This window comes from Armigeres subalbatus, chromosome 1, assembly GCF_024139115.2.
Source record: "Armigeres subalbatus isolate Guangzhou_Male chromosome 1, GZ_Asu_2, whole genome shotgun sequence".
Classification (NCBI taxonomy): domain Eukaryota; kingdom Metazoa; phylum Arthropoda; class Insecta; order Diptera; family Culicidae; genus Armigeres; species Armigeres subalbatus.
Window position 1 is genome coordinate 241100868 of NC_085139.1, and position 14465 is coordinate 241115332.

General features: G+C 46.1%; 2 protein-coding genes across 4 annotated transcripts in view; both read left to right on the forward strand.

The window, feature by feature from the left end:
• The window catches only part of LOC134206095 (uncharacterized), a 175001-nt gene that overhangs the window by 83057 nt on the left and 77479 nt on the right, over positions 1-14465 (forward strand). The gene's annotated exons all lie outside the window — the stretch shown is intronic.
• LOC134207144 (uncharacterized) lies at positions 3737-6061 on the forward strand. Its single transcript, XM_062682863.1, has 3 exons — positions 3737-4171; positions 4240-5964; positions 6044-6061. Exons 1-3 carry the CDS (start codon positions 3737-3739, stop codon positions 6059-6061), a joined length of 2178 nt encoding a protein of 725 aa, XP_062538847.1.

Below are 14465 nucleotides of genomic sequence, written 5' to 3' on the forward strand. Positions count from 1 at the left end.
TTTAGCTTTGAGCTGCACATACTAAACGCTGCTGCGAGAACTTCTTTCTACCAACCAACATTCTCAAAGAATTATACGGGATGCCAGCGAACAATGCTTTCGAATGCGGTGCCTGCGAGCGACCGAACTCCGCCGACGTCGGAATGGTGGCATGCGACGGCTGCAACACGTGGTTTCACTACGGTTGTGCTGAAGTGTCGCCAGGAATTGAGGAACGATCGTGGAGATGTAGTAAGTGTCCACCTATACTGCCTCCAGAAGCAACCGGGCGGCGCGAAAAAGAAAGTAGGAAATAAACAGCCTGCAAGTTTGACCGTCCTCGGCGCGGTTTCGAGTGAGATGCAGGGGTCGAACGGGGCACGAACTCGGATAGAACAAGAACAGTGGTTCTTAATTCGAAGCTGACGAGTTTAATGACTCCGAAAGGAATCTAGAGCTAATAAATCAGGTGGAGAAGTGTTTAAAATCCAGCAATACCATAACAAGTGCTCGAACTCAACTAGCTTTGCAGCGATGGGCGACTGCTGGATGAGCAGAAGTTGCTAGAAGAACAAGAGCGGTTGAAGGAGGAGCGCGCACGTTTAGAGATATAAAAGCAGATTTAAGAGCAGGAGCACGCCATCAAGGCCAAGGAGTTCGAGATGAAGGCAAAGTACCTACGAGAACGGTTTGAATTAGAGGAGTTATTGGCAGAAGATGACAACATAAGCAAAACGAGCGCTCCTAGCGGTGTGGAAAGAACCAAAGAGTGGGTTGAGGACCAACATGAGCGGAGTAGAGGAGGAAGCGGAACCAGGACGGAGCATCCGGCGTGGCCACCTAACGAAAGGGTTAGACCGCAGCTGTCCCAATCTCGGGATGGTTTAGGCTTTGAAGAACGGATTGCAAATCTTCTTAGAGTGGACTATCAAGGAGTGAGCTCCAATCCCATCCACCATACGGAGCCTCCCGAGATTAATCGTCGGAGTCGTGAGGCGGTACACCACGGAACGGAAAACGGAATACAATCTGTTTCGCATAGGCTTAGTGCTGAACAATTAGCAGCAAGACAGATTTGGCCGAAAAAACTCCCTACTTTTTCCGGAGATCCGGAAGAGTGGCCTATATTCGTCAACAGTTTTGAGACTGCCAATAATACCTGCGGTTTCACGGATGTGGAGAATCTTATTCGGCTTCGCGAGTGCTTGCGGGGCCCAGCGCGAGAGGCTGTTGTGACAAAATTGATGTTTCCTCACAGCGTGACGGCTATTATAGACACGCTTCGAAGATTATACGGAAGACCGGACCTACTAGTGAAAAACTTGCTGAACAAAGTTCGCCGAGTGGAGGCCCCCAAACCGGAACGATTGGAAACACTCATAAACTTTGGGTTGACCGTCGAGCAGCTATGCGACCATTTGGAGGCCGCCAATCTCCAGGGACACTTGTCGAACCCCACTCTACTTGGTGAGCTAGTGGAGAAATTGCCTTCATCCATAAAGCTAGAATGGGCAAGGTACAAGCGAGCATACAGTGATCCGACTTTGAAACACTTTGGCCATTTCATGGAGCAGCTGGTCAACGACGCTAGTGAGGTCACCGCGCCATTACTGGTGCGCTCTACCAAGCAAGCAGAAAAGGACAGAACTCGTGAAAGAGGACAACTTTACACTCACGAAAATGTGCCCGATACACACCCGCAGTGAAGAGCGACAACCTTGTCCCATATGCGGCAAAACCGATCATAGAGTGCGTAACTGCGAGCGCTTCCAGCAAATGGGATTGGAAGCCCGTTTAAAAGCCGTCGAACGTTGGAAATTGTGCGAATTATGCTTGTATGACCACGGTCAATGGAGATGTCGTTCTAGGATTCGCTGCAATGTGCCGAGTTGCAGAGTTCGTCACCATCCGTTACTTCATCGCGCCGTGCCAGATCAACGCCGGCGTCAAGTGCAAACGTCCGATTGCAACACTCATGAGGAAGCGAGAAAGTCTATCATGTTCAGGATTATACCGGTTAGTTGATCAAAAACATTATCATATCAGGGGGGAGGGGGAATTTAATTTCTTTTTGCTCGTTTCAGAGAGCGAGCAAAGGCGCTTAAACCTAGGCTATTAGCCAGGGCAAGGCTAATACCTTCGCCCCATCCGAGGAAAATCATCGGCAAGGATAATGGAGTGACATAAATTTCTTAGCAAAGTCACTCCCAACGTATTTCCACAAATTTTCTATCATTTGCTTATAATGATACTCCTAAACCACATACCCTACCCACCATCCAATTCCTTGACATCTATGAGGGCGTCGGTGAGTCGCTGGCCTCTCGTTAAGTAGATGTCATATCATCATTTCCTTCCCTTTCCTAGTAACGGAGAAGATGGGCGTGGCCGGCAATGATAGCTTTCATGTTTTATCATTTATACCCCCAATTGGATTTCCATTGAATCCCAAATGGAAATCCATAAGCAATTGGGGTAAGAAAGGTAAAGAATATACATGACAACTATCAGTATGCAATCTACGAAATACTCCGTTACAACGCAACGCAACGCAACGCAACGCATGTTCAGGATTATACCGGTTACACTTTTCAACGATAACAGCAAATGCGAAACGTTCGCCTTCCTTGACGAGGGCTCATCGTTAACGCTTATTGAGACGAGTTTGGCCAGACAGCTCGGAGCAAAGGGTGTTCCCGAGCCACTGGAGCTACGTTGGACATCGAGCGTTATGAGGAACGAAGAAAAATCCGAGAGAGTGAATTTTGAAATATCGGGGAAAGGTCTACCAAGACGATATCCGTTGAGAAATGCACACACAGTCGAAAACTCAATCTTCCGATGCAAAGCCTAGCTATAGGAAAATTATCGGAGCGTTTCCCTTATCTCAGAAATCTACCAGTGCCATCGTACTCCGAAGCTGTTCCTAGAATTCTTCTCGGACTAGAAAGTTTGAGCCTTTTGCGCCACTGAATAGTTGTCTTGGCGGCCCAGGAGAACCTATCGCTGTAAAATCTTTGCTTGGCTGGTCAGTTTATGGTCCGAATGGAATCGACCAAGCGAAGGAAGGGTTCGTGAACGTGCACGAATGCAAATGCGGTGCTGACAGGGAACTGAACGACCTGATTCAACAGCAATTCGTATTGGAAGAAAAGTTGATAAGCCAAAGTCCGTCACTAGAATCCGCCGAAGAAAAAAGAGCGCGGGAAATATTGGAAAGTTCTACAACGTTCCGGGATGGGAGGTATGAAACGGCGCTGCTCTGGAAGTCCGACCATGTGGATCTCCCAAATAGCCTTCCTATGGCAATGAAGCGGATGAAAAGTTTCGAGGCTCAACTAGCGAAGGATGTCGACCTACGAAGCAGTGTGAACCAGCAGATTATCGATTATATTAACAAAGGCTATATCCATAAAGCAACCGAAGAGGAACTTGCTGAAATCAACGAGAGACAAGTTTGGTATCTACCCCTCGGCTTGGTTACGCATCCGAAGAAGCAAAAAAGTGGCTAGTATGGGACGGAAAGTAGCAGGTGATTGGAGTCTCTCTCAACTCTCAACTGTTGAAAGGTCCCGACCTTTTGGTTTCGCTTCCGTCCGTAATTTGCAAATTTCGAGAAAAGCGCGTGGGATTTGGAGGCGATATACGAGAAATGTTCTTGCAGCTTCGGATGAGACAATCGGATAAATATTTTCAGTGCTTCTTATTTCGTTTCGAACCCCGACACCCACCAGAAGTTTATATTGCAGACGTCGCAATGTTTGGCGCAACATGCTCACCCTGCGTCGCACAGCATGTACTGCGAGTGAATGCGGACAAATGGGCCAACGAATTCCCGTTAGCAGCAGAGGCAATCAAGAACAAGACGTATATGGACGACTACTACGATAGTGCAGATTCCCCGGAAGAAGCGGCAGAGATGGCATTGCAAGTACGAACCATCCACGCTCATGGAGGATTTGAGATGAGAAACTGGGTCAGCAACAGCAATATCGTGTTGCAGAAACTCAGGAAACCTGGTGAAAAGGAGCCACGGCTGCTGCAAACCACGATGGACAACAAATGGGAAAGAGTGTTAGGCTTGTTATGGCACCCAGAATCGGACACTTTCACATTTTCTACGGAGCTAGAACAGTTACGACTCTCCATTTCCGGAGAACGACGACCGACGAAGCGAATCGCATTGAAAGTCGTAATGAGTCTATTCGACCCCTCGGGCTATTAGCACCGTATCTTATTCATGGTCGTATCCTGATACAGGATCTATGGAGAAGCGCAGTCCAGTGGGATGAAGAAATAAGAGATGAGGAGTTTGAAAAATGGACGCGCTGGGTTGAATTATTACCAAAGATAGGCGAACTGAGTATCCCACGTTATTACTTCAGCGACGCGATAGCCCCATGTCATACGCTGCAGTGTCACGTGTTTACCGACGCTAGCGAAACTAGCTATGGCTGTGCTGTGTATTTTAGAACCATGAATGATTTGGCAGAAGTACAATGCACGCTAATTATGGCAAAAAGTAAAGTGGCTCCACTAAAACACCTATCGATACCGCGTTTAGAACTAGAAGCCGCTGTGCTAGGTGCCAAAGTACTCAACACTGTATTGAGCTATCACTCGCTGCAACCCCATGGAGTGTACCTATGGACCGATTCATCGACTGTACTTTCGTGGATTCGCTCAGACCACAGGCGATACAAGCAGTTTGTCGCCCATCGTATTGGAGAAATTCTATCGTCGACTCAAGCGGAATGCTGGCGGTGGGTATCATCTAGGGACAATGTAGCTGACTGTCTGACGAAGTTGGTGCGTGATACAGTGCCGGATTCCAACGGTAGGTGGTATAAAGGACCAGAATTTCTATATCTTTCGGAGGATCAGTGGCCAAAGCAGCAGGTGAAAACGAACACTGTCGAAGAACTACGTCCTAGCTATTTGTTTGCTCATATTTCTCTACCCGTTAGAGTGATAGACATCTCTAGGTTTTCAAAATGGAGTATACTGCTACGAACTGTAGCATGTTTATGCCGCTTCATCAACAATTGCCGCTTGCGAATCTCGGGACGGCCAATAGAGACACTCCAGGCAACTAGAAACCTTCAGAAGTCGCTTAAATGGAGCGTTCCATGTTGTAAGACGCCGTTGAAACAGGAGGAATTTCAACGAGCAGAGCAGTTTCTTTGGAAAATGGAACAAAGTGAATACTTCCCCGACGAGGTTCGAGTCATGTTGAAAAATCGAGACCAGCCAATAGCGAAATGGCTATCCATCGAGAAGAACAGCCCGTTGTATAAGTTATCTCCATTTGCCGACGAGTATGGTGTTGTCAGGATGGAAGGCAGAACCGCAAACGCTGCCTATGCCAATTTCAACGCGAGGTTTCCAATAATTCTTCCCAAGGACGGTCAAATAACTCGAATGCTGTTGGATCACTACCACCGCCGATATGGTCATGCAAGCAAAGAAACTATTGTAAATGAGGTTCGTCAGCGGTTTGAAATCTCACATTTACGATCAATCGTAGATAATATTTCTCGCAACTGTTGTTTCTGTAAGGTGACTAAGTGTAAGCCGATCCCTCCACGAATGGCGCCATTACCCGAGCAACGCTTGACGCCGAAAGCCCGCCCTTTTAGCTACGTCGGTATCGACTATATGGGCCCACTAGAAGTCACTGTCGGTCGGCGCAAAGAGAAGAGATACGTCGCTGTATTCACGTGCTTGGTTATACGGGCTATTCATTTAGAGGTCGCTTACGATTTGTCCAGCGAGTCCTGCATCATGGCGATCCGCAGATTCACGCGTAGGCGAGGATCCCCAGTTCAAATCTTTTCTGATAATGGCACTAATTTTGTGGGAGCAAACCGCGAACTGCACAAACAGATCAACGTCGAATGCGCTGGAACCTACACCGATGCGCGAACAAAATGGTCGTTCAATACCCCATCCGCTCCTCATATGGGTGGGGTATGGGAACGAATGGTGAGGAGCGTCAAGGAGGCCATGACTGCATTGCTCAATGGGCGGAAACTGACAGACGAGATCTTGTGGACTACCCTAGTTGAAGTGGAAGGATTAATCAACTCGCGTCCTCTGACTGCCACAGGAAATAGGTCTGCCCGAAGCTCTGACTCCAAATCATTTTATTTTCGGTTGTTCATCTGGCGCTCACGATCCTCTTGAACCACCTGAAGATCTTGGGAAAATTCTTCGAAGCAGTTTTCTACAATCCCAGCAATTAGCAGACGAAGCGTGGAGGCGCTGGTCAAAGGAGTATTTCCCAACAATCAACAAAAGAACCAAATGGTTGAGCGAAGCAAGGTCCCTGAAGGTCGGCGACCTTGTATATGTAGCTGAAGGCAAACGGAGATCATGGACGAAGGGCGTTGTACACGAGGTTATGCCCGGAAAGGACGGTAGAGTTCGACAGGCCGTGGTACGGACCGCGTTTGGAATACTTAAGCGTCCGGTAGTGAAGCTAGCAGTTATGGAGCTTGGTGGATCTACGCTGGACCCTCCCCTCGATCCACGGGGCGGGGAATGTTCTGGCAGCACGGACGGTGACAACCTTTCGCACGAACTGCAGAATCCGGATGCATGAGCAAACGAATACCTATTTGACCTTATACTACTATACTTCACTACGAACTAATGACAGAGCACCGAATAGAAGATAATACAATGTACACTATCACGGCGGTTGTTTTTGTGCTATAGACTAGATGTTACCACATGCTTTGTTCGGGAGACTCATGGATTATCGTTGAAATTAATATTGCCCATAAAGTTAGCCAAATTTATATTTTGAGGAGATTAATTGAGTTATAATAGTTCCTGGGAGCGGTAAGGATGCGTAAATATAAATTGTATAGCTGCATCTTATAAATTATCGCATTAATCGACAGATATAAAAACTGTATGCTAGTACCCGGTGCTGATGATAGCTAGTGAATTGAGAGTACATCTGTAGAGTTGTAAGGTATGAATTACGAGTGCACTCTAGAATGAATTATTTATATAACACTTTCGCATTCGGACAGGGAAGTGACTTTGAAAATCTGGCATTTGTTCGTAGGGCTTCATAGGACCGGTAGAGGAAAACTAATTGTATGTATCGCAGGCATATTTTTTGGATAAAAGTTCAATAAAAATCTATATTTTAGCTTTGAGCTGCACATACTAAACGCTGCTGCGAGAACTTCTTTCTACCAACCAACAGGTAGAATACCGGTTTTTGTGAAAATTTCAGGTAGTAAAAGAAAGACTTTTGATTTGGACTTCTGGATGAAAAACAATATTTGTTGACAAACTTCAAATGTTAAAATCATTACTGGTTGAGCTGGGCAAAGCGAAACTTAAGTAGACATTACATACTGAGCGACTCATCTCCCAATCCAATATTGCCAACTACTGAGAATGTCCTTTCTGGTGGTCCAACCGAAGTAGGACGAATGATTCCAAGACCGTCGAAAATCAATGTCAAATCCCAAGTAACATTTTAAGTTTTGAAATGCTCTTTAAGACCATAATTTACTCTGCAAGAGTGTGATAAAACCAGCATAAAACCAAAATGTTACTAGGGATACTTGCCCGTAATCCCTTCCGATTCATAGTAGGAGAATTCCTTACGGATTGCAAGCAAGGATTCTGATGTCAACGTATTTGCCACCAGCAACGCAAGTGTTTTGCTTTGCTACAGTCTCTTCACAAGTTGTTCTTTAACCGAAAAACCAGAAAAATATTCGTACCGATCGTCATATATGGTCGTTTTCTCAGTTTCAACGATCGCATCAGGAATGATTAGACGCTTCATGATCCCATTCGCATGCTTAATCTAAGTAGCTCTGGATGCCTTGAAGAAAATGCCAAAATCGTTTCTGAATAATTGCTTCACGGCAGAATTATTCAAAAAAGCAAAAAGATCGGCGTATTTGGATCTTCTCTCTTGGATTCATTCCTTAAAAGCATCGAAATATTAGCGGAAATATATGTGGCATGATTTGATAATAGTTCCAACGTAAATTGGAACGCCACATCGGCTTCATATAGAGTGCAGAACTCACAGAGCAGTAGTTCCACAACAGCTTGAACATGTTTGAGGGCTTGAATGATTTCAGCGTGCCTTGGTATCAGCCACTAATTCAAATTCTTTTCCGAATTCAGAAAGGACATATTTTTGCAGAAAATCGTTTAGATCTACGGTGATCTACGGAAAAGAACTACTACTTCTCATACCGTTTTCAAAATATCATACATTGCGGGAAAATTCTGGACGATATCAACAATGTTCATTGAAGAAAAAGTCAGATTTTTTATACTGACAGCAAAATTTTCAATACCGAAAATACCGGTATTTTCCGTCTTTAATACCGGTATTTTCGGTACCCAAAATTGGCCGGTAATACCGGTATTACCGGTTTCGGTACTACCGGTTAGACCACCCTAGTTGATATGTTAAAGATCAATTCCACAGAATATTATACGATGATCAAATGACGTTTTATAAAGTTCCGGATGATTTATTAGGAGTTGGGCTGTGCACTTTGGAATTCTTTGATTGTCATGAAAAACGTGTGCATGTTATCAAAGGTGGCTTAGATATGTGCTGTGGCACGCGTTCCACTGCATATATTTGAGCGCGCGCGAAACCACACAACGCAGGCATCTTTGATGGCATGCGTATGTTTTTCATGGCAATCAATGAATTCCAAAGTGCACAACCTAACCCCTAATAGATCGACCGAAAACTATGGAAAAGTTCATTTAATTATCGTATAATGTTCTGTGGAATTGATCTTTACCGTATCAACTGCCTTTGTTGCAATTCTGAGCTCAATCGGGCATACCGAACCAATTTCCTGAACAAAAGAGTGGTGGAGGGGAATTTTTCTTTGCATTATGGCTGAAACCACCATACAAACTTCAAATCAAATGCGCCAGCTTATGCAACATGCGATTGAGCTGAAATTTTCAGAGATTGATTTTCTTACCCAAAGGCACAATCATGGGGGGTGCCCCGTAGAATTCGACAACCTTTTGTTTCCTGGGCCAGTCTAATGAGCATAAAGCTGCAAAAATCAGGGATCATCACGTTGAACTTGTATTATCCAAAATGTAAACTATTGAAACAAAATTTAAACCATTTCCCACAATTGATTGTCGAAAATTTATACATTTCTTTAACCCTTTAGAAAACAGACGAAGCCTTTCAACAGAAATGTTCAAGCTTATTCTCTTATTTTTTGGAGCACACCGTTTATTGATGTGAATAATATATGTGGAATGGTTCAAATAAAGATAATTGACCTCCAATGCAGCAACGTGCTCAAATCAGAATTTCATAAAGACACATCTTTTGTACGATTTATTCTCTCTCTAGAAGTACATAAATATCTGTGTGAACAACTCTCATCAAGAATGAAAGCCAAAAGTAGTTGTTGGTCTTTAATATTTGCTTGCGAAATTCGATCACCGATTGTGAAATCAATATGCGTCGTGCATTGGAATAAAATCAACAATTTCGTAAAATTACGTAAAAAGAAAACAAAAATAAGCACACACAAAATAATTGTTTTAATGCTGTTAATACGAGTTTAGTTTTTCTTTAAAACAATTTTATCCATTCTGAAAAAAAATATTTCCATTAAAAAATGTGTTTTACATTAATTATTTTGAAAATGTATAAAAAAGTATGTACCGAATATTTTCTGGCCCGCCAGCAAAAGGCCATTCTGAAAATTGGTCCGTGGCTTGAAAAGTTTGGACAGGCCTGATCTACATGTATTATAGGATATATATATTTATATATGGCTTAGGAATATCCGATACGATACGATTTGAGATCATTTGAATCTGGTAGATAAAAACTAGGGATGAAATTGGGATTTTTTTTATGGCGCTTGGTGCGATTTAGCAGAACTCCGGCCAGTTATTAATTGAAAGCATTTCAATGTCCACCATTGCATTAGTATGTATCTTATTTGGCACGTACAATGGATACACTATGCCCAGGGAGGGAGTCGTGAATGCTTCCAACCCGAAAACATCCTAGACCGGATCGAACTCGCCATCTCCAGATTGGCAGTCCTAGGCTTTTGTTCTCAAAGCTAACTGGGGCTCGACCAATCAGACTATGATTTATAAAGAGTCGTGTTCTTATGATAGACTTTCACTTTCCAAAAATAAATTTTCATGATTTCCCGTTTTTGAAATGTTGTTGTGCTTTGTAAGTCCATCCATCCATGCTTGGCACTAGAAAATTTTACGAACGATGTATATGGGACAAGACAAAGAACTTCGACCGTGCAATAAATAACAGCACCTCTGCCGCAGAGTGCAAAACATCCCACTAAACTTTACAAATTACCGTTGACCGTGCGGTAGTACCGATGCGTGTGAGCAGAAAAAAAGCGCTAAGATTGATGTCTCTTCTTAGCACAAACTTGTAATTTCTTCATATGACCGCGCTTGCCGAACAAGGCACGTCCCGCCGGTTGACCGCCTAGCGGCTTCCAACCGTGAAACTGCCGCAAGAAAAGCTTAACCTTCCAAGTCACCGCCGCCCGTCGACTACGGTTGAAGCATCCGAAAGAAACAACGCCGCGTCAATGTCGGTCGGTGGCGTACGGGTTTTGGTTTAACCTTCGGGTCGTCGTGTCCAGCGCTTTGGCAAATGAAGAGACCAAGGGAAATTTGTCCGTTCTTCACCCGCGTGTGGAATTATGGCGCGTTGATAAATTGAGCACATTAGCGCAATAAGCTCACGTCGTAAAACAGATGGAAAACAAGCTGTTCACACTGAAAACGGTGGAACATTCTCCTCGCAAATAATTATTAGAGCTTGGGAATAACTACACGGTTCGCACTTGTACGGTGAGCGCCGTGCCTTTTACCGTATCGAGAGTGAAAGAATTCCTACAATTAGCTCAGCGCCTCACCCGCCACACCACCTACCTACCGGGGCTCCAACGGCGGCCCGGCCTTTTAATCGAATACTAATCATAGACTGGGACCGACTGGCCGCAACAACGGTGAACCAACTCCCCGCGGACTAGCCTCTCTATCGGCGAAATAATACCCGGTGAATCCGATCGCATCTAGATTGTAACTGTCGGTCCGATGTGTTTTAATGATCAACTAGGGCTCCGGTGCCGTCGGTGGCTGCGGTGGCGGCGGTCGCATTCGCGGTAACCCAATTACGGTTCAACATCACATGAGGATGCGACTAAGTTGTACCGCAATTGCGATTGGGTTTGGGAGTGTTCTCTCATCACGTGCCCGCTGCTACGCTACTTGTTATGGATAGGCGTCCGACCTCGTATCCAAAGGCTGGAAATGCGATTAACATACAGAGGGCCATACGTATGTGGTAATGTGGAAATTGGTTTTCCATTCGAAACCACAATCAAACAATTTAGCAACTTCGGATGATGCTGATGGGGCTCGGTTTGTACGCGCGCGGAGATGGCAACCACACATTACGAAATATGTGCACGGTTGATGGTTGGTGGCCACGGCCTTCGCGCTAATCTGCTGAGGTGTAAGACCGAAGGCTGTTGGCTCATTATGTAGCGTAGCATAATTTAACATAAGAAGCTTACCAGCTGAATCTCGGCCGGATCTTGCTGTAAATTGAGGGAACACGTGCGTAGGTTTGAGATGAAAAGGCGGCCGGTGGAACATTGCCAAATGGTATTTATTTGGAAATGGAAGGAGAATGAGCCCATTACATCATTGATCAGTTACAAATCATCATCAGAAGGTTTACCGAATAATAACAAAACAAAAATCCGAACGATTGTTATAGAACCTTCGGATATTGCAACCTTATGTCCCATATTAATGAGTATTTAACATGTTACAGCGCCGTATATTATAACAATTTTATGCATCGCGAAATTTCAAATTTTCACTTGAGCTTACAGAAACAGAACTTAAATATAAACCAGAATATCTCGCTGAATTCTCAAAAGTTATAGTGGAAATTCCAATTATTCGTAATTTCATGAAGATTTTTTTGAAGATTCTTGAAAAAGTTTTTCGAAGTTTCGAATAGACATTCTTTGAAATTTCTTTGAGAAATTCCTCGGAAACTCCTCGAGAAATACACTAGATTTTGTGTTAGAATTTTGTCGGGAAGCTCTACGAAATTACTTTAGCGAGTACTCCAGAATTTCTACGAAAACATATTCGAAAATTGTTCTTAAACTATTTGACATTTCCTTGAGAATGTGGCTCATGCCACCCTTTAGTATTTTTAGGAGGCTTGCGAGCCTCTTGAAAGGAGGCTTCCGAGCCTCTTGGAAGGAGGCTTCCGAGCCTCTTGAAAGGAGGCTTCCGAGCCTCTTGAAAGGAGGCTTCCGAGCCTCTTGAAAGGAGGCTTGAGCCTCTTGAAAGGAGGCTTCCAGGCCTCTTGAAAGGAGGCTTGAGGCCTCTTGAAAGGAGGCTTCTGAGGCCTCTTGAAGGAGGCTTCAGGCCTCTTGAAAGGAGGCTCTGAGGCCTCTTGAAAGGAGGCTTCAGGCCTCTTGAAAGGAGGCTTCTGAGCCTCTTGAAAGGAGGCTTCCAGGCCTCTTGAAAGGAGGCTTCCAGGCCTCTTGAAGGAGGCTTCCAGGCCTCTTGAAGGAGGCTTCTGAGCCTCTTGAAAGGAGGCTTCTGAGGCCTCTTGAAGGAGGCTTGAGGCCTCTTGAAGGAGGCCTGAGGCCTCTTGAAAGGAGGCTTCCAGGCCTCTTGAAAGGAGGCTTCCAGGCCTCTTGAAGGAGGCTTCAGGCCTCTTGAAGGAGGCTTCCAGGCCTCTTGAAGGAGGCTTCCAGGCCTCTTGAAGGGAGGCTTCTGAGCCTCTTGAAGGAGGCTTCGAGGCCTCTTGAAAGGAGGCTTCCAGGCCTCTTGAAAGGAGGCTTCCAGGCCTCTTGAAAGGAGGCTTCTGAGGCCTCTTGAAAGGAGGCTGGAGCCTCTTGAAAGGAGGCTTGAGCCTCTTGAAAGGAGGCTTCTGAGCCTCTTGAAAGGAGGCTTCCGGGCCTCTTGAAAGGAGGGCTGAGGCCTCTTGAAAGGAGGCTTGAGCCTCTTGAAAGGAGGCTTGGGCCTCTTGAAAGGAGGCTTCTGAGCCTCTTGAAAGGAGGCTGGAGGCCTCTTGAAGGAGGCCTGAGGCCTCTTGAAGGGAGGCTTCCAGGCCTCTTGAAGGAGGCTTCCGGGCCTCTTGAAAGGAGGCCTGAGGCCTCTTGAAAGGAGGCTTCCAGGCCTCTTGAAAGGAGGCCTGAGGCCTCTTGAAAGGAGGCTTCCGGGCCTCTTGAAGGAGGCTTCCGGGCCTCTTGAAAGGAGGCTTCTGAGCCTCTTGAAAGGAGGCTGGGGCCTCTTGAAAGGAGGCTCTGAGCCTCTTGAAAGGAGGCTCTGAGCCTCTTGAAGGAGGCCTGAGCCTCTTGAAAGGAGGCTTCCGAGCCTCTTGAAAGGAGGCTTCCGGGACTCTTGAAAGGAGGCTTGAGGCCTCTTGAAGGAGGCTTCCAGGCCTCTTGAAGGGAGGCTTCTGAGGCCTCTTGAAAGGAGGCTTCTGAGCCTCTTGAAAGGAGGCTTCCAGGCCTCTTGAAAGGAGGCTCTGAGCTCTTGAAAGGAGGCTTCCGAGGCCTCTTGAAGGAGGCTTGAGCCTCTTGAAGGAGGCTTCCAGGCCTCTTGAAGGAGGCTGAGCCTCTTGAAAGGAGGCTTCCGGAGCCTCTTGAAAGGAGGCCTGAGCCTCTTGAAAGGAGGCTTCTGAGGCCTCTTGAAAGGAGGCTTCCGGGCCTCTTGAAGGAGGAGGCTTCTGGGCCTCTTGAAGGAGGCTTCCAGGCCTCTCTTGAAAGGAGGCTTCTGAGCCTCTTGAAAGGAGGCTTCTGAGCCTCTTGAAAGGAGGCTTCTGAGCCTCTTGAAAGGAGGCTTCTGAGCCTCTTGAAGGAGGCTTCTGAGCCTCTTGAAAGGAGGCCTGAGCCTCTTGAAAGGAGGCTTCCTGAGCCTCTTGAAAGGAGGCTTCTGAGCCTCTTGAAAGGAGGCTTCTGAGCCTCTTGAAAGGAGGCTGTGAGCCTCTTGAAAGGAGGCTTCTGAGCCTCTTGAAAGGAGGCTTCTGAGCCTCTTGAAAGGAGGCTTGAGCCTCTTGAAGGAGGCTTCCAGGCCTCTTGAAAGGAGGCTTGAGGCCTCTTGAAGGAGGCTTCCGGGCCTCTTGAAGGAGGCTTCCAGGCCTCTTGAAAGGAGGCTTCTGAGCCTCTTGAAGGAGGCTTGAGGCCTCTTGAAAGGAGGCTCTGAGGCCTCTTGAAAGGAGGCTTCCGAGGCCTCTTGAAAGGAGGCTTCTGAGCCTCTTGAAAGGAGGCTTCTGAGGCCTCTTGAAAGGAGGCTTCCGAGCCTCTTGAAAGGAGGCCTGAGCCTCTTGAAAGGAGGCTTCCAGGCCTCTTGAAAGGAGGCTTCCGGGCCTCTTGAAAGGAGGCTTCCAGGCCTCTTGAAGGAGGCTGAGCCTCTTGAAGGAGGCT